This window comes from Coturnix japonica, chromosome 1, assembly GCF_054131305.1.
Source record: "Coturnix japonica strain WE chromosome 1, WE-NBRP24, whole genome shotgun sequence".
Taxonomy (NCBI): domain Eukaryota; kingdom Metazoa; phylum Chordata; class Aves; order Galliformes; family Phasianidae; genus Coturnix; species Coturnix japonica.
Genome location: NC_140663.1, coordinates 119,325,592 through 119,352,862, shown reverse-complemented (window position 1 = coordinate 119,352,862; position 27,271 = coordinate 119,325,592). Strand labels below are relative to the sequence as shown.

The window sequence follows — 27,271 nt, the reverse complement described above, 5'->3', positions numbered from 1 at the left end:
CAATTTAAGTACTGCAATGACTGTACATGAGTAAGGGATTCAGAGGGTCTCTGTGACCACTTCTTGTTTCACTGTATCACCAGCTTCTTGTTTTACCGTATCATCCCTCGTTACTGCACAAGTCAGTACAGGCCTCCTGGGCCTGAAGTCCTGCCTATGTATGTCTAAGATGCTTATTTACTCCTGTTTTACACCTTTCCACCCTGGTATTTCAGTAACTGAGCTTAACAGTATGCCTATCTATCCATTTAATTTTTACCTGCTTCTTTTTATCCTCACTAAGGAGATAACACAACACAGGAACGTGCTGTGATCTGCCATGATCCAACACAGAAAGGTATTTGTGAAGCCATACAAATTGCAGAGATGTGGGAATGTTTTCCTGTAAGTGAGCAAAAGAGTATAGGAGGAGAGCTGGCAACATGTAGATCTGTAGAGTTAATATCATTCAAATGCAAATGGGGGGTGGATTTTTTTTATGAGCATGCAATTTAGAGATGGTATCTTTAATCCATGCTACCAAGGAAACCATGCAATCAGCGACTGCTTGCTAACTGGTTTTGCTATCAATATCTTGACACTAGCAAAGGTCCTTAAGGACCTAGTTAATCAGGAGGTTATTAAACTAAACAACAAAGAAAGCATTAGAGAAGTTCTGAAATCTGTTCTAAAACGGGGCCTAGATAACATAGATTACAGGAAAGAAAAGGAAGTACTGAGGCTGACAGATAAGGGCCTCTACACTGTAACTTCTAACAGTGCAAGTTAGAGAGGAAAAAAGAAATGTGGAAAGTGTAGCCAAAAAAGCCAATGGCATACTGGGGTGTATTAAAAAGAGCATGTCCAGCAGGTCAAAGGTGGTGATCCTCCCCCTCTACTCTGCCCTGGTGAGGCCTCATCTGGAATACTGTGTCCAGTTCTGGGCTCCCCAGTACAAAAAAGACAGGGATCTCTTGGAAAGAGTCCAGCGGAGGGCCACTAAGATGGTGAAGGGCCTGGAGCATCTCCCCTATGAGGAGAGACTTAGGGAACTGGGTCTATTTAGCCTTGAGAAAAGAAGGCTGAGAAGGGACTTGATCCAGGTTTATAAATACCTGAGGTGTGGGAGCCATAGTGGTGAGTCTGGTCTCTATTCAGTAGTGCGTGGGGACAGGACTAGGGGTAATGGGATGAAAGTACAGCATAGGAAGTTCCGCACAAATGTGCGCAAGAACTTCTTTACAGTGAGGGTGACGGAGCACTGGAACAGGCTGCCCAGGGAGGTGGTGGAGTCTCCTTCTCTGGAGATATTCAAGACCCGCCTGGACGCCTACCTGTGTGACGTGGTGTAGGGAGCCTGCTTTGGCAGGGGGGTTGGACTCGATGATCTCTAGAGGTCCCTTCCAACCCCTACAATTCTGTGATTTATATAAGACTGGCAATATTTATAAAGTAATGCAGCAAATTCACAGCTCCAAAAACAGCTTTATGACATGAGCCGCGGTTTCACAGCTGTTATTAATGTACAGCACTCATACAGTAGAAACACCCCTCTAACTTTAGTAAGTTACCATTTAGATTCAAGCAGAAACTCCCGCACACAATTGGTTGAATTCCTATTATTTAATCTTTTATTTATTCAAATAAAAATGCAAACGGCTGCGATTTTCTCTTTTAAAATGTATGTGAAATGGAAAAAAAAAAGCTCCTAGGGATGTAGCAGGGTTGTAGAACAAGCCCTGCATCCACTTCTCTAAAAACTCACCCTTTCTGCATCATGATCTTCACAAGAAATGAACTACTGGATGAATGGTTTGTGTACAAAAGGTTTTGAAGGAGAACGATCAAGTTGTATCTGACGACCTCTGAAACATCTCAGCAATCCAACAGGTAAAAGCAACGTGTTTCACACTGTAATCTTCACCATGCTTAAACTGACAAGCTTACCACCAAAATTAGTAGGCTTTCATCATCTAACATCAAAAATATCACTACTTTACGGCCTGCAATAATCCACTTCAATTAAGTTAATGTTGTTATTTTTTTAATATAAGGTTACCGTGACATTCATAACTGTTCCCAAATAGTGCTTAGGAGCCATTAAACAAACAAGATAAATGGCTCTTAGCTTCTTTTTTCTTTCCCCCAAAGGAAAAAAGGCCCAAATGAACTCAACCAACCTTTTGAATAATTACAAGAGCTGAGTCACAGCACTGCACGGTGCCCTGTGACCCAGCCACAGCTGCAAAATTAATGGAAACAAGAAATCAGCAATTATTCAGAATAATAGTTGTTAAAAAAAAAACCCTTTATACAGCACGAAATACACTTCATATATTTCAAGCAAGATTGTTCACGCAGGATGCATTTTACAATGCACATTTTTTCACGGTAAAGCATATTCAGACAGAGAACAATACAGCCACAACCAACACACTTAAATACCTGTACATTATTTACATCCAAAAATACTTTACACAGCTCCAAACCGTCGGTATAATTCAACGATGTACGTTTCAAAATGGAGTGTAAAATGCTTACAGTTCACAAAGGACATTCAATGTAAGTGCGGCTTTCAGTTGTTGTGCAGCTCAGCAGATTCAGGCGCTAGCTCTGTTCCACGCCTGCCATCAGTGACAGAGCTAAAGATTCCACTGTGAAACAAACCGTGTAAGAAGTGAGTGTTCGCACACACATCAGTCTGCAAACATCCGCTGTAATATTCAATGTCATAGTTGAAATGGAAAATAACAGCTTATTTTTAAAATATTTTTTATTTTGGGCCCCTCACTACAAGAAAGACATTGAGGCCCTGGAACGTGTCCAGAGGAGGGCTACAAAGCTGGTGAGGGGTCTGGAGCACAGGTCTTACAAGGAGCAGCTGAGGGAGCAGGGACTGTTCAGCCTGGAGAAGAGGAGGCTCAGGGGAGACCTTATAGCTCTCTATAAGTTCCTGAAGGGAGGTTGTAGTGAGCTGGGGGTTGGCCTCTTCTCTCATGTAATCGACGATAGAACTAGAGGGAATGGTTTTAAGCTGCACCAGGGGAGATTCAGGCTGGACATTAGGAAGTATTACTTCTCGGAAAGGGTAGTCAGGCATTGGAATGCACTGCCCAGGGAGGTGGTGGAGTCACCGACCATGGGAGTGTTCAAGAAACGTTTGGATGTTGTGTTGATGAATATGATTTAGCTGGGAAGTATTGGTAATGGTTGGACTAGATGATCTTCTAGGTCTTTTCCAACCTTGATAATTCTGTGATTCTGTAAATGTTAACGCTTCAGGATCTAAGATGGTAAAGACATTTTAAATGTTATGAATTTCTGATATTTCTTACTGATGGTTAACTGGCAAGAAATAAGCTCCTTTGTTTGAAATACTAATGGCAGCAAACAGAAAACTGGATCAAAGTTGGGGGAGTTATGTGCAGTTAGCCATTCTCACAGACTGTTCTTGCAGACAACCTCTTGCTGACTGAAAAGCAGCAATAAGATATAACCTCTATTAGAAGCCCATCTGCCTTCCTTATCGGAAAGAGCTGATCCTAGAGGAGAAATAGGTGAATGTGCATCTAAATCCAAGTTAATTCCATTCAGAAGTCACGCCCTAGCTCTAACTGGCATTGACAACCCATTTAAGCTGGTATCATATCCTCTTCTGTTTCTGGTACTGAGTAACCTCCAGCAGGAAGTCAAGAGCACAAGGGCAGCTGCAGCTAAGGCACCGAAATATTAAAATGTTATTTGTTTAAGCTATTTCCCAGCTGTCACCTAGCAACATCAAAAATGTTTGTATATACTCTTCAGGTCTTTGTTTTAATTACCTATATAGAAGACTGCCTTGGCTGTATCAGTCAAGGGATACAGGCTGAGGGAGCTGGGCTTGTTCAGCCTGGAGAAAAGAAGGCTGCAAAGAGACCTCAACTGCACACTTCCAGTGTTTAGAAGGGGATTATAAACAGGAGCGGAATCAACATTTTACAAGGGTAGAGAGTGATAAGACAAGGGGAAATGGTTTTAAGCTCAAGGAGGGTAGGTTTAGATTGGATGTCAGGAGGAATTTCTTTACAGAGAGACTGATGAGGTGCTAGCACAGGCTGCCCAGAGCTGTGGATTCCGCATCCCTGGAGGTGTTGAAGACCAGGTTGGATGGGGCCCTGGGCAGCCTGCTCCAGCACCACATGTGGAGGTTGGTGGCCCTGCCTGTGGCAGGGGTTTGGAACTTGATGACCACTGGGTCCCCTACAACCCAAGCCATTCTGTGATTCTACGATCCTTTCTTCAAGCAAACAGCTAAACTGGAGACAGTTGTCATGAAAAAGAAAATATGGTACATGTATTCTAGAATGAATGAATTCAACTTATTTGAATGTAAGGCTTTATGTTTCTCTGAATACTTCATTTATTACTTTCATAAATGAGATTCTTTAATCTGTACTAACAGATTAAAACTTAAACATGTTTTGTGTGATGAGTGCAGGCAAATGAAAAGCATCATGTACTTACAGTGAGGAAATGAGCCTCGGCAGACAGCTTTGTTGAGGACAGTTACAAGAAACATGTGGCAGTTTTTAAAGTCAGACTCCATTTTCTCTATGGATTCCATCCTACAATGTAGAAGAGAGGTACACTTACCACTCAGTTGAGCAACTGTTACCTTCAAAATATAACCACAATTTCACAGTGAACGACCAGCACGTTCTCTGCATTGCATTCCATCTTGAATTTAAAAGATTCTAGTTATATCTGAGTATGCCACACTAGCTGTGGCAAATTTAGACTGGAGTGCCTGAGCACTGTATCAGAGTGGCATTACTAAGGATAGTCATCTCTTTGTAAGTGTCTGCAGTTACTAGGGGGAACTTTGTGGTTTCAGCTGATGAGAACTACTATTCTGAGGTCTTCACAGGAATTTCAAGACAGCCATTCCTTGTGCCAATTGCTTTGGAGATAAACTTACAGTGCCAAATAAAACGGGGACAGATAGCAAGTTAAACAGGCCCCAATCACCCATACTGCCTTCTTATTACAGAATCACAGAACAACACACAATTGTAGGGGCAGGAAAGGAACTCCAGAGTTCACCTAGACTTTACATGAAAATCTTCACCCCAAAGTCAACTTTCATAGACTTCAACATGTCCACATTTTTGCCCTTGAAATTTTCACAAAGGTTTTATAATGTGGACAGTCTAAGTTACAGAAATAGGATTATTTAGGTATTAGATTTAGATTTGGATGAATACCTCTTTTTGTTGCTACACTCTGCAATCTTTTCAAATACTCTAAAGATACCTACGAACCATACTTGGCATTAGAAAACGCTGAATATGCACTCACACAAGCATATGTTATGTTCTATCTCAGATAAATTTCACTTTTGTTAAGAAACAGTGATTAGCTTCTGGCACCTACTGTTAAACATCCCAAAAGCACATTGTGAGCTGTGAAATCATGACTGTGTATTATTTTAGGTATGTACACTTACTTCCAAGCTCCCAAACCCGCTTGCCAACGGTCTGCAAACATCAGCACTACATTTAAAACTTTCATTATAGCCTCCTTCACAAAGCTCACCTAAAGTAACAAAAGGAATAACAATAAGAAAAATAATTGTTAATGAATTGCATAATCATTTTCATTGTTAAGGATACAAAAGTATCCTACGCCATTTAATCTCATCTGTAAAAATGGTCTCCAAGGTATTACACAAGTCTGCCCAGTTAAGATGTATCTTGTATTTGCCCTCATTCATTTCATGATTATTTCACTGAGGATTAGCACAGACAGTATATGAGATTGATGACTGCAACAATGTATGTCTTCATTTCCTACCACACTAGCACGTACAATCCTCACTACATTTCCAAGCCTGTTTGTTCAAATCCCAGCACCTCTGAAAGACAAATGTATGTAAACCCCAATGTAAATGATTTAATTTTCTCTTCTTTATAGAAATGAAACTGACACTTATGAGGGAAACAACATCACCATTAATCCTGAACAAGTTACCGCTTCCTCAAAAGGATCTATTTATTACAATGTATGTATGACCTACAAAATAGTCACAGCATAGTTAGTACAAAACTATTATCATGCCCTACTGAACTCAATACATCAAATATTCCGTTTTTACCCACCTTTTCTCTCAGTAAGCAGCGATCATGGATTGTAGATAGGTATCTATAATGAATCTTTATTAATTGATCCAAATCTTTAGCTTCTTCTACTTGGTGCTGAAATTCCAAGCCGGTACTGTGAAGAATCTGAAAGAGAAAACCACAGCTAATTAAATCCTATGTTGCACAGAAATCCTTGTGACTCATTTCCAAGACTTTCTTTTTGAGAGCCAATAACTGCCTGATACATTCACTCTTCCCTTTCCAATCTCAGCTGTGAGGTTCATCCTGCTAGCCACTAAAAAGTAAAAACTCTGAATTCATCTCATAACTCAGTGATGTTTTGTATACTTTGTACAAGTAGGAACATTATCACTGCACACAAGCAGATACATTAGCTCTGAAGAAATCAATTTGGACTACATTATTTCAATAAAGGCCAACAAAAAGGCAAGTGTGTTGATAGGAACCTTCTAGATGTTACCTTTATTTTTGAGAATTAATACTTTTGGATCTGCATAGTAGAGATTTTTTAGAAGAATCTAACTACATAAAACATCTGCAGCAACACTTTTATGATTGTAACAGCCGTACAGAAACCTATTTTGACATGAGTGTGCATTGCGCACACAGCCCTTGTACAAACAGCCAAGAAGAAAAAAGGGATAAGAAATAATATCTGAAGATCAGTCTGCACATAGAACTTGTGAAGCACTCTTAGAGTTACTGATTTTAACTGTCCAAGTAAAAGCTGAAACTTTTTAATCTTAAATTTTAGATTAAAATCACCTTGCAGAACAGACATTAGAAAAAGAATTTGCTTTATTCACAGAATCACAGAATCACCAAGGTTGGAAAAGACCTAAAAGATCATCCAGTCCAACCATCCATCCATCACCAATAGTTCTCACTAAACCACGTCCTTCAACACAACATCCAGACATTCCTTGAACACCCCCAGAGTCACTGACTGCACCACCTCCCTGGGCAGCCCATTCCAGTGCCTGACCACTCTTTCAGAGAAGCAGTATTTCCTAATGTCCAGCCCGAACCTCCCCTGGTGCAACTTGAAGCCATTCCCTCTAGTCCTATCACCAATTACACAAGAAAAAGAGGCTGACCCCCAGCTCACTACAACCTCACTTCAGGAAGTTATAGAGAGCTATAAGGTCTCCCCTGAGCCTCCTCTTCTCCAGGCTGAACAATCCCAGCTCCCTCAGCTGCTCCTCATAAGGCCTGTGCTCCAGACCCCTCACCAGCTTTGTTGCCCCCTTCTTTGAACACACTCCAGGGCCTCAATTAACTTATATCTCTTTAGTCTGGACAGTTACAAGTTCTTAGCATAAATGAAATTATGATATAAGACAAACCCTGGTCATGATGTAGTTGTGCAGGCTGTTAACAAAATGCATAAGTTTCACTCTTAAGAGGAACATGCGATGTATTTGTTGTTTTATACTTTCTGGTTGTGGTCCAAATCGAGGCAACGTTTCATGTTCTAATGAAGTTCCCTCCTTCACCTGTTGGTTTTCTGCAGCACATACTAGTTCTAAAAACAGAACATAAAAGTATTAAAACATTTATGAAAACAAACTGTAGCTAAAATGTTACTTAAAAGTGATTTATTTCTCATCACTATGCATGATACACTGATATATGATTTTTCTTGCAATTCAGGTGTTTTATTAAAATATAACAGCAATATATTTCACTGTGAAAATGTATGTACAATGTAATTCGATAAATACTAGAACAGGAAATGTTATTTAAGAGCTAATTATGTAAATGGATTAAAAAAATTAAGAAATGAATGTGTATACTATCTCCACAAAGGGGGAAATACAACACAAAGCCTTATCTGTAAAGTTTTAACAACAGTTAAAAAAACACATCTTTTAGGAATAGAATTATTTAGCTGATGCACAAAACACAGATGAACCACCAACTTTCTAATTCGATTTTCCAGGATACAAATCACATACAGACTTCATATAGGAAAGGAAAAACAAACTGTGAAGATTAAGAGCTCACCAGCAGACCTCTTTCTACAAACATCAAATTATTAAACTGTAGCTTAAATTATGTATTCTTATTTAGTTTACTGTTTCAATCTCAACTACAGTATTTTTTCTCATCTTGTTTTCTAAACTCGCTTGCAAGATATTACTCAAAAACAGGCTATGAATAAGGGGTGTGGTGGACAGATCTTCCTATAACTGCAAGATAGGAAGAAAGAAATACAAGCTTCTATACAAACCAACCAGGCCTGAACCAAAGAGGCAACAAAAATGCATGAATAGCATTGTCTGTGAGGCTGAGGAGATGTGAAAAACATGCCCTACTTAGTATACCTGGTTTGTGAAGCTAAAAGAGATTGATATTTTACAGATTTAATCAAACTACTCACTTCAGAAAGCAACAGATCATTTATATCCTTAGACCACACAGAAAGTTGTTAGAGTATCTCTTATTGAAACAGTTTCTTACCGTCAAATCTTAGAACATCCAGACTATACTTGGCCCACTTTATTTGCAATAAGAGCAGAAAAACTTGATTGTAAATTTTTTGGCACTCTAGGCTTATAACTATGTCCACAGGCCAAGGAACCTAAGAACAGCAGAGGATGAGACAGAAAAGGTAAGTCACGTTAATACAACACTTCAACTCTATTCTAGAATAAAAACCCGCAGCAATATTAAACTTACTATACCCTACCTTATAACTCAATGTCAAGCCATCTAAGGTGTGGACAGGCAGTTTCTTCTTTGCTGTATCAACACTTTCAAATGATATAGACAACCTTCACAAGGAAAGAAGTGATTTTATTGGTGGTGATTTAATTCTCATTTAGAGGCTACCTGCATTACAGTTTTTTTTTTTTTAACTTTCTTATTGTTAATCTTATTGTTCTTATTGTTAATTGTAACATCTGTCCAATTTAATCTGACAGAGCTGTGTTGAAAACGTGACAACAACTCAAAGCTTCATTGAAACAGATTCTTGCAATGAATATGCAGTAATTAGTATTGAACTATGCAAGAGAAACGTACTAATAAAGGCAGAAGTGAAAGAGACTGTAACTAAAGCCTGTTTTGCAGGATTTTGCATTTACCTTGAGCTGTCTTCTGGATAGCGCTGCCCTACTGCTTCTTGAAGCCGAACATTTAAGTAGGCAACGTTCTGCCAAGTTTCCTTTTCTCTAATTTTGTCAAAAATGGATGTATAGAAATCATACATAGTATCTCCAGCTTCAAGTAAGAAAAAGTTTCTCATAGCTTGCAAATATTCTACAAGCCTAAAGAAGGAAAAAAATAAAGAACATTACCTAAGTCTTCATCGAGTAAAGAAAAGCTTCCAAACATGTTCAAATAAAACAAAATAATCAATTCATTTTTTCCTGTCAACTTGAAAGGCAAGCTGTCTTCAACAGGCATGATCATGGCATTCAGCCTTCCTACAGGCCAGAAAGCTCTCAAAAATGGCTTACAGTCTGGCAATCCTGTCCCTTCTTTCTAAACAGAACTTAACAGAGTACTGTGTAAGAAAGGACTTCAAAATAGAGCTCCAGGAAGTGATGATAGCGATTCTTCCTTGGTAGTGCCTCCGTATCTCTTTCAAAACACAACTGCAAAAATACATTAAGTACTTAAAGTAGCATCAAAGTACAACAAATTCTGACCACCTAAAAGGAACAGGCTATCTTATATCATGTAGTACAAAAATATTGTCTAATGTTGTTTCACGTAGTAGAAATTTTTTACCACCATAACCAAATTACAGACTATATAGATACATTCTGGCCTCCTAAAATTCATCTTCCAGTTTCAAATGACAACACTATTAAAAATACTGTCCAAAACAATTTCCCTGTTTTCAGTGGGTGTTCAACAATGCTGCTGGTTTAAAGTAGATGTTCCAAAGTTTCACTCGTGACCATCTTAGATTTCCCCTTTTTTGTTAAGTATTTTCTTGAGGTTTCAGTTGTTGTAGGAAAAAAAAATTAAAATTTTAAAAGAAAATTCCTGCTTTTACTTATATGGCAAAACATTGGTAATTAGAAATGCTAACCATGTTACTTTCTTACCTATAATCCTTCTTTAAAGTTTGCATTAGATTACCACAGCACTCCAAGTATTGCTTGTCTATGTGAGGATAAAGGCAAGACCTCAGCGTCAGTTCAAAAGTCTGGCAGGTGACCGATTCTGAGGATCTGTCCACACAAACATCCCCACCAGTAAACTTCTCGTGGAAGTCGCTCTGCTCCAAATATAATCTTAAAAATTACATAAAATACAAATACTTAGGGAAGAATACATATAATTTACACAATATATAGAAGAAAAATGTCATACCTTAGAAAATTTTAATCAAAATTGGAACCTCTGCTCAAAAAATAGGATCACAAAATAAAAGGTGTTTGCACCTATTTTCTATACTAACCAATGTAAGCAGCCAATTCCTCGCTGATTTGTTTTTCCTCTAACTAAGCAGGAGGGTATTTATTGAGATTCTGCCACTGATTATGGGTGCTCCTCTTTATTCTATTTGCTTGTTTTCTGCAGCAGCAATAAAAATCAGCTTTACCAAATGTCACTAAGCAGAACACTGCTCTCAACAACACAGCAGGAAGATCATTCATCTAGTGGGTATTTACTTACCTGGCAAAATTAATAGCCAGCAGAGGGTCATGGACATCATCCAGTTCCAAGTGCCTTTCTGCTATAGACTGCATCTTTATCAGGCTCTCCTTGGTGGCCTGCTGCTCTGTAATAATATCTGGAACAGATTCTTCCCCGTGCCTCAGGCGAGACTGCACAGATTCCAGGAACAGTGTATACAGACTCTTTCTTTCAGCATCTAAACTGGGCAACATGTTTCATGGTAAGGTTTCATCGTAAGAGAAAGTATCACCTGAACTACAAGCGCAGCTGCAGAATCCAACATACACTTAACATATTTTAGACTAAATTTAGGCTACTTCTCAAGTACATACTTAGAACAAAATATCACTGGATCAGTGTGTTTAGACTAATGCTTCAAGTCAGGCACTGCTAATCAGAGCCTGTAAGAGAACTTCTTCCTTCAAACATAAAGGCAATTAATTCTCAACGCCTAAAACAACCATGTTACAGAGGGAAACAAGCCTGTAGAGATGCCAACATAATTCAGCTATCCCTATTAACCCCATAGAGATGGTGTGACTGAAAAAGCACGTTTCATCTCCTCCAGAAAAAATTAACATTGATTACACTGCTACACTGTGGTTTACAACCATTCAAATAGTAACCTGGCTATAGATATGCATAAAAATGTCAGTATAAGTTTCATCTAATTATTTGGTAAACTTCTTTTTGTTGAAGAAGTTCTGTAAGCTACCTCGAAATTACTCAACCACTTGATAAGGAAAAACAACTATTTATTAGATCAAAACACGGTTTTACTGTTTATTATCACTATCTGTGTTTGTCTAATAACAAATGAAATGTTTTGAAAGCATGTAAAAAAAAAGTTCATGAAAATATGAAGCATCAAGACCTGAGTCAAGTACCTGAGTGAGTACTTGATCATTGATCATTGTTCACTTTGTTCCTGTCACTTTGGAAGAATAAGTTTTCCATCAGAACTGGAGTTACAAACCACGATACTGACATATAAAGAGGACAATTAAACTGCTCTGTAATCACAAACACCATTATATAAAATATTCCCATGCTGTTAGGTACCCTATGGCACAATACTCCACCAACTGACAGCTCACCCCTGGATGCAGCCTGCTGTGGAGAGCCGTCTTTGCATTGAAGATTCTTTAACAGCTGCATGGATTTTCCAGCCATGATGATTTGCTTTAGCACAGGTTTCAGAAAAGAGACCATAGTGTGTTGCCTGCTTGAAGGGGCCTGATCGCTGCCAGAACTGGCGCTGGCATTATCACTCATCTTCTCTTCATTCTCTGTCTTTTCTGACACACTATATAACGTGTAGGTAGCATACCAAAAATCTCTGTGATCAACTGGAACGTTTTTGTTCCTGTTGAGTAGGGGGAAAAAAAAATAAAAGGCGTTAAATATTTCCCTTTTTAAAAGGTGAAACTTCCTTAGTAGAAGGTTTATCTTCATAGAATCATAGAATTACCCAGGTTGGAAAAGACCTTGAAGATCATCAAGTCCAACCGCAGCCTAACCATAGTACCCTAACTCTAACAACCCTACACTAAATCATATCCCTGAGTACCACATCCAAACAGCTCTTAAACACATCCAGGGATGGTGATTCAACCACCTCCCTGGGGAACCTATTCCAGTACCTAACTACCTTTTCTGTAAAGAAGTGCTTCCTAATATCCAACCTAAACTTGCCCTGGCACAACTTGAGGCCATTTCCCCTCATCCTGTCACTCGTTACTAGTGAGAAGAGACCTGCCCCTCTCTTCATCTTTGCTCTATGCTTTGCCTTTCATGCAGAACAGTCAAGAAGTACTTTCAAACTATAAGTGTCCGGCACCAGTGCCCCTACCTCTGAATGATGAATTCCTTCGCAGGATCAAACAAATTGCCGTGGACAATCCATTCATCTACTGTCTGTAAGTACGGCCTCACAGTCTCAACCCAGAGAGAGAACAGAAGGGACACCTGAATTTAAAGAAAGAAAATAATTAAGTAAGAATTAAGTAAAAAATCAGCTTTGTAAGTATTACAAGCAACATGGCAGAGTCTAACTCATTAATTGCATGATAGTAAGTTAATACTTAGCTATACTTCAAGACTTTTCAAAGATAAAATATTCAACTAAAAATTACAGGACTAGCGGTATTAACGGAGACGTTCATTGTGCAAGTTTCCCCTTATTACTTTTGTCATTGCAATTAGACCCAAACAGCAACTTTCATTACTCTGACATCCTTTAAATGATAACTGGTAGCTGTAACACACCGTGGTTTTATAGTGCAGAAAACGTGAAAAAAAGGACACAGTGACATCTATGACATTATCACTAATGCTCATCTCCTTGTGAATCTTGTATGTAGTCTGAATGAACTCGTCAGAAAACAGTAATTCATTATGGCTACCAGATTTGTCCTCAGTTGCTGAAGGACAGTGTACTCAGGCAGTAGAATGAAATCTATGTTACCAAATATTCTAGAGTGTGATTTCATTAAGGAGGAATGATTTTGCCTACCGTTTGCTCAGATGCTTCTCCAACGCTGTCATATTCAAGAATAGCTTTGTAAAGAGTGTTAAGCAGATGAGATGCTCGGACAACATTTCTAGTGTCAGGTGGCACTTCCGCTACTCCTGTGCTAAAAACCTTGTGAAGAACCTTCAGCTGTGCCAGGCGGGGAGACAGCTTATCTATTACTATTGAAAGTGTGACTGTTTTGTCTGAGAGGAAGAAAAAAAAGATGCATAAAGGCAACATGCAACGGATAATCAAATGTTGGTATCGCTATTCACGAGGTTTTAAAACGCAGCATGACACCTTTCCACATTTCAAAACGCATTCACATAATATTCTGCGTGCTTCCCTCTTGTAAAATATCCCATAAAATTTCCCTTGCACTGTACCTTTGTTGATGATGCATTTTTCAATTTCTGTAAGCTCTTCTTTGAAGCTAATGAAGTATTTGTATAAGGCCCACATAAAAGCCTGGTATGTTCTGAACGGGGCTTCAGCGGTTTTCTTTGGAGTAGAAACATTTTCCGGGCTGTGTCCCATCACTTCATCAATAAACTTCTGCAGTCTAAACACGACTTGACCATAGGCGGCTATCTGTTCCAACACAGACCTTAGGCAATTCTAGAATAAAGATTTATTTTTTATTTTATGAAAGCCTAACAATTAAATCATCACAAGATATTTATCTGAATTTACACACAATGAAATTCTGCCATCTTTATTGCTTCATCACTTTCTCACATTCAGGAACAGCCCATCCTGCTCTGACTAAATGAAGAACAATTAGGGAAATGTTACTTTCCCACAAGCAATGTAACTTCCTATTCCCAGAAGTGACATCTTCCTACTGACAGGTACATTCAGCTGAGATTCAGAAACAACTTACATGGGTTAAGTGAGTTACAATAATATCGTTCCGCACAACCACTTTTCCATCATTCAGCTGAAATATAAAGAGCTTTTTCACTCCTGAAAGTAGCCTTGAAAAGAAACAAAAAGATTAATGCTTTTTCCCCACCTTGATGGACTCATAAAAACATTAATAAAAGAATCAGCTCTGCCTTACCTACGTTTCTTGTTTTCATATGAAAGGGGATCAAAGATCAACTATAATGCTATTCATACTGTTAAGTTGTTGCTAGACAAGAACAAAACACTAACACAGACTAACACATCCTAACGTTCCTCTCCAAATAAGACATTTTCCAGCCGTGGGATGAGTCAAAACCTACTTTGCAAAGTTGGACACTGCATTAAAAGACCCCAGGGCAACATCAGAACAAGCTGTTCTTCTTAACAGTCAGGCTTGAGGAATCAATACATACAAGCAGCAGTAAACTATTTTCTTTATAAAACTCAATGGTTAAATATACAGTAGCAGCATCTTTATTGTCAGCAACACTGGAAGCTAGAAGCTCTGTAATAGATCTTTCTTCAGATCCATCTTCAAAGATAAATCTCTTATTTCCTTGAATGAGGTGACAAAAACATGGAAACTTAAAATGCAAGCTTTATGATACCGCTCTTACCAAAGAGTTTCCCTTATAACCTGAGTTTCTGTGACTAGTGTTCTCTCTTCTGGCAGGTATAAAGGATCACTGGTGTACAGGTGGTGGTCCCTAGAGAAATGTGAAATGAAAAGAATTTAAGGGCTGAAATCAAAGAGTGAAACAGCAGCTAATTCATACTTCATCTCAAAAGTTTGCTTCTGAAATTGAAACTTCCACAGGCAACTACGAACATTTCCCTGTTGTACCTCACAATTCTTTGTAAGCCTTCCACAGTATTTTTTATATTTTAAGACACACTGACTATTCGTATTTGTGGTGTTTGACTGTTTATCAGAGGCAACACTTATACAAGCAATAACTATACTAGATTTATACTTTAACAGTAAAGATGACTGAGGGAGCTGGGATTATTCAGCCTGGAGAAGAGGAGGCTCAGGGGAGACCTTATAGCTCTCTTAACACTTCCTGAAGGGAGGTTGTAGTGAGCTGAGGGTTGGCCTCTTCTCTCGTGTAATCAGTGATAGAACTAGAGGGAATGGTTTTAAGCTGCATCAGGGGAGATTCAGGCTGGACATTAGGAAGTATTACTTCTTGGAAAGGGTAGTCAGGCATTGGAATGCACTGCCCAGGGAGGTGGTGGAGTCACCGACCATGGGAGTGTTCAAGAAATGTTTGGATGTTGTGTTGAGGAATATGATTTAGCTGGGAAGTATTGGTAATGGTTGGACTAGATGATCTTCTAGGTCTTTTCCAACCTTGATAATTCTGTGATTCTGATTCTGTGATGCTTAATTAAGTCATTATTTAGCTTTAAACGCCAGCAAGGAAGATGTAAGTGATACAGTTTTCTCACCAGACTGCAGCTAGGTTGGAATGCAAGTGCAAACTATGTGAAAAACGAGGAGCTCTTCCTGTCCAGTACTGAGGAACTACATGCTGCTCCAACCAGCTGCGGGCATCAGGCTCACCAACTGTAAAAACATACGACTGTTAGTGAGGTCTTTTTATTTGTTCAGGAAATGCTTATAAAACCACACAGAAATGTTATTAATACGCCTATCTGCTCAGCTGCAGAAGCAAAGACCTGTTCACATAAATCACATTTTTCAACTACTTTGCTCATGTGACTTGTGCATCAGACACTAATTAACACACACAGAAATGTCTCACCTCCTAAAGCTGTAAAAGTCTTAAAAAACAGACTCAGAGATGTGCCTAGTTTTCAACTATTCCTCAGAAAATGCATTTCTATTTCAGGCACTTGTCACATGATATATACATGTCATGGTTTTTACGATGTTTGGTTATCAGTATTCCACATCATAACATAATAATAAGCCACCAGTGTTCTAATGACATAAAACTAATTTTTCAGAAGTGTTTTATACCTAGAACTGAGTAAATCAATTCTGTTGCCAATTAGATACTGTTTTAGTATCCTGATAGTTAACAATAAACATTTACTTTACGCCCATCAAGCTGCATGCTACAACTACTGTGTAAAGCTTTCATTTCTATCTTGGAATATTTATGCCTTTTTCCACACAAATTAATAGAAGCCTTCTCCATTAGCATCAACGGAAATTAAATCAAGCTTTCCATATTGACAGATTAAACAAGTAAAGTGAATCGTGGAATTACAATGATAGGTCTGATATTCAGTATCTCACTAAAGAATAATAAAGAAGTATTTGTTTGTAAAATCTGAGTATATATGATTCGTTTAGAAGAATTAATACTTAAGCTAACCTTTCCAGGAAGCATTAGGTACTGTTTTCTTGTTTGGATCTTGGTCTTCTAAAGGTGTTCTGTCTACTTGAATACCAGAGTCCTCCCTGCTCAAAGGCTGAGTATCCTCCTCTTCCTCACTTTCTCCAGACCAATCCTAAAAAGGGAAACAAGACCCCACATGTTCCAGTACAATATAATGGACAGATCTATACTCAGCTCCTACTGACTTGCTGAAGGTGAACATAACAATTTTCTTTCTTGCACTACAAAGCTAATTTCAAGACATTAAGACTTAACTGTCTCACAGAGACTGGTTTAAACGATATTAACATTAAAGCTGCAGGTTTTGGATGGAAGAAGCGTTTGTATTTATCTGCACAGAAACTGAGCACAGTGGGTTTTAAGTGTAGAATAAAACACAAGCCACTGATTTTTTGAGCTATATTCCACATGCCCACAATCACACGAGAAGGCTCTGATAATGATAATGTGCTTTGCAAAGTTACTGCCAGAAATTCTCCTTCTGAGACTCAAAATTTAGCATGACCCGAACTTCTTCTGCTTCTTACTTGCTACCAAAACTTCTCACAATACTGGCAAAATTCTAACTTTTGGAAGCCCACGTTAAGATGATCTGGGAAATCCACACACATTCCATTAATTTCAACTTGCTTGAAAACCCGCTGTAGTCCTTACCTCATCCTGCCACATACATCCTACTTTGATACTAAAAATTCCACATACTCCTTTATACTACAGACGATATTTGGTTAAGGCTAGCAGTCACCTATATTATGTAGGAAAGAGGCCAGAAGTGTCCACTGGCTGCCAAAGAAAAGCAATTTATTTTCCCTGAAATCTTTCAGGGGAATCAGAATTTAGGAGTGGCAGTGCTTAACTGCAGAGCTAAATGAAGTTCCGATAAGCAGCAGGCAGACAAGGCCAGCTCAGTTGCAAGGCTGAGACAGAACAGAACGAAGATCAAAAGCATTTCTATTACTACCACTCTGCTTAAGTCTGCATGCATTTCATGGTGTTAATAAGAAGCAGCATGGTAGAGAATCCTTTAAGAACCAAGGTAAACAGAGCACATAAGCCAGGGCAATTTAAACAGGTCTGTAGCATACTTCAGAACAGTTTATAGGCCTTTGACTTTAAGAAATTACTTACTGGTGAATCTACACCTGGGCCAAAGTAAATTTCTTCTCCTTCCAACAAATATTTTCCCCAATCAAACTTTTCTTCCTTTTCTAGAAGTACAAATAAAAGAAAACAGTAAGTATCACTTCACTCTGACTGCCTTTGCAAACAAATTCCAAAGCTTAAATTACCTTCATACTCTAAATCTAAAACAAAGACATTGCCATCCACTTAAGGTTACACCACTGCTCATTTAATAAAGTCATACATGTTCAACATGACACACAAATTGTGATATCAACTCTGTATATTCTTTATTTATGAGTTCTCGATTTTGCTGTTCACACTTAAAATACGCAGCACAGAGAGCTGTCGGCATATTTATCTCTATTATGTTACACTACCCTATGCTTCAGGCCTGGAAAAACATGCAAGAATGCGACATCTCACTGACTGTGACTACTCCATTAGCTCAGTGGAGACATTCTAACTGTGTAACTTACATACACACAATATAGTGGACTATAAACAACAATAATCGTCTTACTCTCCTAAAGACACCACATATCCATGATGTGATGATAATATTTTAAAAGCAACAAATCACACTTAGAATATATTATATCTGAAACATGAAGCTTACTCAACTGTAATTAGAGCTGTTTGAGATAACCTCTTCATATTCACATTCCTGGAATGGGCTGAAAGTGCATTCAAAACACCGCCGAGGGAATGTGCAGAGATCATTCAAAAAGGAATCTTAAGATGCAAGATTTTCTTTAGGTTAGTCTGAAATAGTTTTTCTTTCAGTCTATGATACAATACTGTAAACAAATGGGGGAGGGTACCCACTCAAACTTAAGCACAAGCCTCATTTTAGGCACTGAGTGAAACAGTCCTATTTCAGAATGCAGGCAGCTGGGGTCTCCCCCTGGAAACCTTCAAAAGGTATTTATCCTTCCTTGACTACATTGGGAACACAGGAATTTATATTACCAAAGCTGTTTCAATACATATCCTATTAAGGTGCAAGACAGAGACTGAGGATAGAAACCAGTTGTCTGTCTTTGAGCAAGTAAGAGCTCCCAAGGTACTTTGCTGGCTGAAAAACCCAATTATGGAAAGCAACATAAACAGGAGGCAGGAAAGGCTATTTGCAGACTATTTGAAATGTACACATCATCAAAAAGACAATCAATAATGCACCTCGATGTGATGGAGATCATTAAAATGGAGAGGAAAAACAGCCTCCTTATCAGCTTGTATTAACTGAGTGCATCTTTTGTCAGCAACACAAATATCTTGTGAACTTACCTGTTTCTTTTGCTCTTGGTTTTTCCACGTAGGTGGTGTTAGATGGAGAATCAGACAAACATAACAGAAGAGACAATATGGAATAGTGTGTATCTGTCTATAAAACACATCAGAAAAATAGCCAATTAAAAAGATATCGAACAGATTTTGGTTAAAAACAAATTCAGCCCATTATCTTTAAGAATGATCCACATTAATTCCCTCACCTCAGTCCTGAACTAAAATAAGGTCTGCAACACAATATCCAATGGTATCCACCTTTGCCCACTAGCTAGCTGGTCAATATGGAAATATGTATGGAACACTCTCAGCTGCCTCTCACTGAGCAGCTAATCAGGAGATATGGAAAAGAGATAAGAGGAACCCAGAACTACTGTGAAAGTAAGAAAGTCACCTGATGACTTCACATCTAGCCATGTGTTTATTCTGCTATCTACATCCCGTATGAGAGTTAGTCAAAGAGCTTTAGTAAGTCATCAGCAGAACCACAAATGAGAGCTGGTATTCCACTTAGCAGGCACAACACTGTTAAATATCCAGTCTTCCCAGTTATGCGACACTGCTGACAGCTAAAAGCAGTTTAACTTCCAAGCATGAGACATATAATATCTCCAGCTGTCCTCCAGTCACAAAAAGTCTTAGGATGTTTGCAACACTCAAGTATAAAGTGCTTGCTTGGATTTTCGTTTCTCTTCATCTATCAAAACAAATACAAGTTAAAGGTTTGTAATAAATAAAAATCTATGGAGAATGGTACAGTAAGTTGAGACGTGCAAGCTTTTGAGAGTTCCAGAGTTCTTTACACATAGTAAAGGAAAGCTAAAATGGTCCAAAGAGAGTTATGTGACAGCAGTTCAATGAGAAGGAGAATCAACTCCAACTCCGAACAGAGCCTCGTATTAAAGAATGACACTGTATGGAGCAACACCTCTCAAATTGCAAGCTCAGACCTCCTAACAGCAGGAACTTCTGCTTTTCAAAGGTGAAATTTATAATAGATTACCACAGTGGAAAACACTGAAGTGAGGCAATTTTTGCCATTTCCACTCAAGGCACATCTTAATCACAGGATCACAGAATGACCCGGGTTGGAAGGGACCTCAAGGATCATGTAGTTCCAACCCCGCTGCCTGGCAGGGCCACCAAACATACACATTTACTAGATCAGGTTGCCCAGGGCCCCGTCCAACCTGGTCTTGAACACCTCCAAAGACGGGGCATCTTAAACCGCTTTGATATAAACCGTATCAAAGGCAAAATGAACAACCCACTCCAAAGCCACAAATGCAGCCTCAGTAAGGAAGCTACAATCCAGGAGTGCTCCATTTGGGAATAATAAAGTCAAAGGGTTCACATTCATTATTTAAGGTAGAAATTTGGGCAAAGAGCAAGAATTTCTGCTCAGTTGGCCTCTGTTTTCACAGAATCACAGAATCGTAGGGGCTGGAAGGGACCTCTAGAGATCATCGAGTCCAACCCCCCTGCCAAAGCAGGCTCCCTACACCACGTCACACAGGTAGGCGTCCAGGCGGGTCTTAAATATCTCCAGAGAAGGAGACTCCACCACCTCCCTGGGCAGCCTGTTCCAGTGCTCCGTCACCCTCACCGTAAAGAAGTTCTTGCGCACATTCATGCGGAACTTCCTATGCTGTACTTTCATCCCATTACCCCTAGTCCTGTCCCCACGCACTACTGAAAAGAGACCAGCCTCACCACTATGGCTCCCACACCTCAGGTATTTATAAACCTGGATCAAGTCCCCTCTCAGCCTTCTTTTCTCAAGGCTAAACAGACCCAGTTCCCTAAGTCTCTCCTCACAGGGAGATGCTCCAGGCCCTTCACCTGTGTGGCCCTCCACTGGACTCTTTCCAAGAGATCCCTGTCTTTTTTGTACTGGGGAGCCCAGAACTGGACACAATATTCCAGACATTTTAAAAGATCTCGACAAGGCTTTGGCTACAACATTTGTACAGCAGTGAAAATAAATTCTTTAAGCCATGAAAATGAGCACAGTGAAACACTGAAAGGCCAAAAATACTTCTTCTAAAGCAAATAGGGAAACTACAGAATACAGCTCTGAAAATCCATGCTGTGAACAGCAACCACAGACTCTACTGCTATAAACCACCTGACATTTCCAACATGATGTTACAGTAGAAGCTCACAAGAAGAGCACAAAAAGGAGAAGGAAACTGAAACATACAAGACATACGTACTTTGGTTTCTTCTATGCTTGGAAGTGGTGAATTCAGAAATTTTTCTGTTAATCTTTTCCAGCTGGCTGCTTTTCCCAGGTCAGAATGAACTATCAATTTTTCGTGTATTCTAATAATAGATAATAATAACATAAAGTACAAGTAATGCTTCAAAAAAAAAGTTAACTAAAGTGTTATTAATCCATAAAGTCATAACTCACCCTTCTATAGTCCTCTCTATTTTATGACTGTTCACATCAAGGAAACGGTGAAATCTGTATAAGAAATCTGTATTAGAATATGCTTGATAAGGCAGCTTATGTAGGAAAGAGAATAAAGACAACTTACTTTATGGCAATTTTTTAAATCTTATTTTCTGTTTAACAAAGCCTGCTTAATTCAACAACACCATTAAATATCAACAACATTTAATCTCCGTGCCTCTTATCTCAAGAAGGATTAAGGGCAAGCGGCCTTAAGAGACAGAAAAATGGAACACAGCTTAAATTTAACCAGCAATTTCAGATGAATGGAAAGTTACTGCGGTAACAGCAAAGTAAGTAATTAAAGTATGGCATCATTTAAAGTCAAGCAGGGCAAGGAGATGAAAAGAAACTACTGTCAAAGTCATCTGTGTCAAACACACAGAGTATCTGGGAGCTGCACCACAAGCACTGGCAAAAACAAACACCCCCATGGAAAGGGTTAACCCAGATGAAACTCCTACTTAAATTGGAAAGGGCAGTATCTAAAAGAAAAGAGAACTTCATCCAAACAAACAAAAAGATAAACCACCAAAAGTAGCATGTATAGGGATAAAAAAAAAAAACCCAAACTTGTGAAAGGTACCATAGACTCTGCAGAATATACATCAGAACAGGAATCACAGAATCACAGAATGACCCGGGTTGGAAGGGACCTCCAGGATCATGTAGTTCCAACCCCCTGCCTGGCAGGGCCACCAAACATACACATTTACTAGATCAGGTTGCCCAGGACCCCGTCCAACCTGGTCTTGAACACCTCCAAGGACGGGGCATCCACAACCTCCCTGGGCAGCCTGTTCCAGGGCCTAACCACTCTCCTAGTGAAGAACTTCCCCCTAACATCCAACCTAAATCTTCCCTCTTTTAACTTAAAACCATTTCCCCGTGTCCTGCTATTGTCAGCCCTTTTGAAGAGTTTACTCCCCTCCTGGGTGTAAGTTCCCTTCAAGTACTGAAAGAAAAAACAGGAAATGGGATGTAACAGCACTGAGCACATGAGCAAGATCCAAGATACCAAGAACACAGGGTTGAAAGGCAGCCTAAACTCATATGGCTGCAGACACAAATGAAAATTACCACCTCTGAATCAGAGGCAGATGACAAGTTTAACCAACCAAATTCAGAAGAAAACAATCTAAAATCACCTCGGTGTCAAGGTAATGAACTAGAAAAAGAAACTGCAAGCCTAAAAACAAGGCTTCTTAATAACATAACTGGAGGAAAAAGACATGCCTGTATATAAGAAATGAAAAAGAACCTTTTTCTTAAGCATGGATCTACTAGCCTGATTTCAGCTACATCTAAGGCTTTGGAATAAATGCCAGAAGGAACAACCCAACAAGACTCAGGGTACTATGGTTAGGTTGAGGTTAGACTTGATGATCTTCAAGGTCTTTTCCAACCTGGGTAATTCTATGATTCTATGATAAGACAGTAAACTGTGGCAAGCACAAGAATTAGAAGCCTTAGGGGGAAAAAATAAAAAGGCTGGAAAGAAAAACTTTAAAATCCCATCTGATGCAAAAATAAATTGTCACTGTGAAAGGAAGTTATTAATGAGAATGGCCTCATCCCCTAACATCCAACCTAAATCTTCCCTCTTTTAACTTAAAACCATTTCCCCGTGTCCTGCTATTATCAGCCTTTTCAAAGAGTTTATTCCCCTCCTGGGAGTAAGTTCCCTTCAGGTACTGAAAGGCTGCAATGAGGTCACCCCGCAACCTTCTCTTCTCCAGGCTGAACAAACCCAATTCCCTCAGCCTGTCCTCATAGAGGAGCCTCGGGGCTCCTCAGACCGCGGGCGCTGACCTGAAGTTGGACCAAGCGAAATTCAGCGCCGTTTGAAACCGGCCTCCGCCCGGCTCCTCCTCCTGCTCCTCCTCCTCCTCCTCTGGGAGGCCGGTGACGCTGCGGATGAGGGCGCGGACAGCTCGGTCTTGCTCCTGCTCGAAGCGGCTCCGGCGGCCGGGGGAAGCCAGCAGCGGGGCCGCCATCACTGCGCTGCGGGAGGAGGAACTGAGGGGGGCGCCACGGAGCAACTCTCGCGAGAGTTCGCAGCGACTCCTCACGAGAGCACAACCCCCATCAGAGAGGGGAGGGGGGAGTGTGGTGGGAAGGGAGTGTGCGCATGCGCGGGGCGGGAAGGGGGAATAAGGGTGGACGTGGTGTGTGGTAATGGGGGTGGAAAAGTTGAGTGTATGTGGGTCGTTTCGCAGCTAAAGGCACAGCTCTGTGGTTGTGTCATGTGTGCACAGGAGCACCCTGAGGTGTGGGAGCCATAGTGGTGAGGCTGGTCTCTTTTCAGTAGTGTGTGGGGACAGGACTAGGGGTAATGGGATGAAAGTACAGCATAAATGTGAGGAAGAACTTCTTTACAGTGAGGGTGACGGAGCACTAGAACAGGCTGCCCAGGGAGGTGGTGGAGTCTCCTTCTCTGGAGATATTCAAGACCCGCCTGGACGCCTTCCTGTGTGACGTGGTGTAGGGAGCCTGCTTTGGCAGGGGGGTTGGACTCGATGATCTCTAGAGGTCCCTTCCAACCCCTACAATTCTGTGATTCTATGAGCAGAAGGTTTGGAGGGAACCTGTGGAGATCATCTGCTCTGACCCGTCTTATGTTGTGCCAGTCTTGGCAGTGAGGAAGGTCTGAAGTCAGGGTCGGGTGCTCCACCTCGCAGGCGTTTTCCCTGGGGCACAGTGTTACATCATCCTGCTGTCATGAGCAGTAAATTGGATTGAAGCCTTTTCATAACCACCCCCCCATCACGTCCAGCTGTCAGTGAGCTGACCTCAACAGCTGCAGCTGCACTTCCGGGACCAAGGGCTGCTTTGCATAGCTGGAGAAATTCACTGTGTATGTTCTGTAATAGTACATGGCTACGTGGGAGGAGTGGAGCGATAAACCAGCTTCAGTTTTGTCCCTGTTCTGTGTTAAGTGTTCTCAGTTACAGTACTGAGCAGCCTAAAGCACTTCTGTCCTTCACTGTAGCATTGTAGCGCAGCAACAGCATCCTGAGCATGAGCTTCCTCCTGGAAAGCAATTATCCCAATCAGAGGGAAATGATTACTGACCCTTTACTGCAAGTCCTTCCTTTGCTGCGGTTGTCATAGCCCATATCCTTTACCGTTAGGCTTTGTTGTGTCTCATTTCACCAGCAAATTCTGGGTGTAACCTTTCCTCCCTCTCTCTTTGCAATGAATCACAGAATCACAGAATGACCCGGGTTGGAAGGGACCTCAAGGATCACGTAGTTCCAACCCCCCTGCCTGGCAGGGCCACCAAACATACACATTTACTAGATCAGGTTGCCCAGGGCCCCGTCCAACCTGGTCTTGAACACCTCCAAGGACGGGGCATCCACAACCTCCCCGGGCAGCCTGTTCCAGGGCCTAACCACTCTCCCAGTGAAGAACTTCCCCCTAACATCCAACCTAAATCTTCCCTCTTTTAACTTAAAACCATTTCCCCGTGTCCTGCTATTGTCAGCCCTTTCCAAGAGTTTACTCCCCTCCTGGGAGTAAGTTCCCTTCAGGTATTGAAAGGCTGCAATGAGGTCACCCCGCAGCCTTCTCTTCTCTAGGCTGAACAAACCCAACTCCCTCAGCCTGTCCTCATAATGAAGAGGAATGACCTCCTTTACCATTACAACATTGATACTGGCACAACCAAAGAACCAGCCAGTGGATCACAGTGAGCAGTAAAAAAAAGGGGCCATGGAAAGAATCATCCCTTTTTAAAATACATGAAACATATCAACAGAGAAGTACAGCTTTTACATTTTGTTGATACATTTAATGCATTTCTTTAAAGAAATACTCTTCTTTCTGGGGTGCTTTGTATTTGTTTGTTTGTCTTAAGTTTCAGACCAAGCTTGCTCTTGGTGTTAGCCAAGCAGTGTGCTGAGCCATCATTGTTTGTCCTGGTGCAGTCAATAGAGACTTCAGTAGTTTATATTATAGCAGTTAATGGTTGGAATGCTGTGAATGGCATTGAAAGAAAGTTATTAGACATTAAAGCTTCAGATGCTTTATACAACACCGCTGTGGTTTTTAGCCTATTGCCTACTCCTGTGTACTTAAGCATATCTGTACCACTGCTTTAGTTATTGAGAGAGGAAGTTTCGGGCTTTGCAGTGACTGTGACGTGCATGTGTCTTCTGTGCCCTTTGTGGTACACTACCCACTTTGATACACCATCAGAATAAAAGGGATTTTCACAGGGAGGGTTCCAAATCTTGTTAGATGCCTCACGACAAGCCAAGTCCCACAAAACACAGGCCTTAATAACAACACTGTCTGAAAGACTTCCTGCTTCCCAGCTGCCCTGTGCAAGTCCTTTCCCCTCACACCACACCCTCATTGCACTGTTTTTGGAGCTTCACAGTGAGCTGCATCAGAGGATTGGTCCCATTTAAAAAATAATCTTGTTCTCATTTTGCAAGTTTTAACCCAATCCCATCCATTGGAGGCGTCAAGAGAAGAGGGAAGAACCGCACACCCTAAAGCCTCCAGGCAGTAAAACTAAACCCTCAGTAGCTGGTGAATCAGAAATCTGTAGCTAGCTTTCAAAACAGGATACAAGGGCTGGGACAAATGTATAACATCTGTGCTCCCTCAGTCATAAAAGGTTTTAGTGCTACTTTTTTCTTTTTCTTTCTTTTTTTTTCTTTTCTTTTTTTTTCTCATCATAAGTCTCCTTTTCTCTTTTTGTTTTGACACTTTACAGTAGCAAGGCTTGGTGTCTGTTTTCAACTTGGGGAGGGAGCACCAGGCAAAGAGAGAGCATGAAAGCTTTCTCTTAAAGAGACCTCTGCTCCTGGTCCTCTCACTGTATTCCCTGATACTCCCCCTCCAGCTTTCCTGTAAGCCACCTTTAGATACTGAAAGGCTGCTATATGGTCACCTTGCAGCCTTCTCCAGACTGAGCAACCCCAGCTCTCTCAGCATGTCTTCACAGGAGAGGCCTTCTGATCATCTTTTTCGCCCTCCATGTCCTTCTTCCTGAGGGGAGGCTGTGATGAGGAGGAGCTTGGCCTCTTCTGCCAGGCAACAAACAGGACCTGAGGAAATGGCCACAAGTTGTATCAGAAGAGGTTTAGGCTGGACATATGAAAGAATTTTTTTTCTCAGAGAGTGGTCAGGCACTGGAATGGCTGCCCAGGGAGGTGGTGGAGTCACCATCACCGGCAGTGTTCAAGAAGCGTCTGGATAGGGAGCTAGGAGATGTGGCTTAGGGGTTTCCTGTAGGTATGGTGAAGGGAGGATGGTTGGACTAGATGATCTTATAGGTCCTTTCCAACCCTGTGATTCTATGATTCTTGCGCTGAGGGCCCCAGTTTCCTGCAGTACTCCCAATGGCGTCTCATGAGGACAGAGCAGAGGTGGACAATTGCATAACTCACCTCTGCTGGCTGCTACCAGAAAAGTATGCAACAAATTCCAAAGGACTGAGAGATAATACTGTGTTTAAAGAAGTAATTAATACTTTAAAATGCTTTATTATTTTTTTTTCCCACAGTCAGTGTATCTGTAGAAATAATTATTTCATAATTATTTGGAGGAAGCCAGAAAAAATAGATATTTATTATAAATAAGTTGTGGCTATATTTTCCTTTAATAATAAGCATAGGTTGAATGAGGCTAATCTGAGTGCTGAACTGTCAATATAGAATAAGGCCTGCCTTTGTGGTCTTGTAAAAATCAATCTGGATGACTGAATACCAGGGGAGGCTCTAAGCCCTTGGAATTTAGCTTATGATTTGAATCAGAAGCTGCACAAAAAGTTCCTCAGAAGCGCAACAGGAAGATGGTGTACCTGATCTTTATCCTTAACAGGAAGGAGGTC

The 27,271-nt window shown here is 40.5% G+C and overlaps 1 protein-coding gene across 4 annotated transcripts; it reads right to left on the bottom strand.

The window, feature by feature from the left end:
* Positions 1–1,587: 1,587 nt before the first annotated feature.
* On the bottom strand, positions 1,588–23,429 carry TUBGCP5 (tubulin gamma complex component 5). Of its 4 annotated transcripts, none has more exons than XR_014940835.1 (24): positions 23,236–23,429; positions 21,382–21,435; positions 21,182–21,290; positions 18,966–19,062; positions 18,300–18,410; positions 17,682–17,761; positions 16,530–16,665; positions 15,634–15,751; positions 14,799–14,888; positions 14,156–14,249; positions 13,659–13,890; positions 13,273–13,475; positions 12,610–12,725; positions 11,855–12,123; positions 10,755–10,958; positions 10,181–10,369; positions 9,209–9,391; positions 8,812–8,896; positions 8,583–8,703; positions 7,466–7,644; positions 6,117–6,242; positions 5,465–5,553; positions 4,483–4,583; positions 1,588–2,633 (listed from the first exon to the last, which is right to left on the bottom strand). XR_014940835.1 is itself a non-coding variant. In XM_085532537.1 (24 exons), exons 1-24 carry the CDS (start codon positions 23,418–23,420, stop codon positions 2,587–2,589), a joined length of 3,213 nt encoding a protein of 1,070 aa, XP_085388663.1. In that variant the 5' UTR covers positions 23,421–23,429; the 3' UTR covers positions 1,588–2,586. The 4 variants fall into 4 exon arrangements, 2 of the variants coding, with proteins under 2 accessions (XP_085388663.1, XP_085388666.1); XM_085532537.1 differs by having other exon boundaries at positions 10,755–10,953; XM_085532540.1 differs by lacking the exon at positions 18,300–18,410 and having other exon boundaries at positions 10,755–10,953.
* Between the last annotated feature and the right edge of the window lie 3,842 nt (positions 23,430–27,271).

Bases quoted from the DNA above. Each gene is read 5' to 3' on its own strand.
- TUBGCP5 (XM_085532537.1), bottom strand. From the start codon at position 23,420: ATGGCGGCCCCGCTGCTGGCTTCCCCCGGCCGCCGGAGCCGCTTCGAG. The intron at 10,954-11,854 runs GTGAGCTGTCAG...TGCCCAGTTTAG, and splicing joins ACAGCAGGCTGCATCCAGGG to ATGCTGAAAGAAAGAGTCTG. The intron at 7,645-8,582 runs GTAAGAAACTGT...TTCTGTTTTTAG, and splicing joins GGATGTTCTAAGATTTGACG to AACTAGTATGTGCTGCAGAA.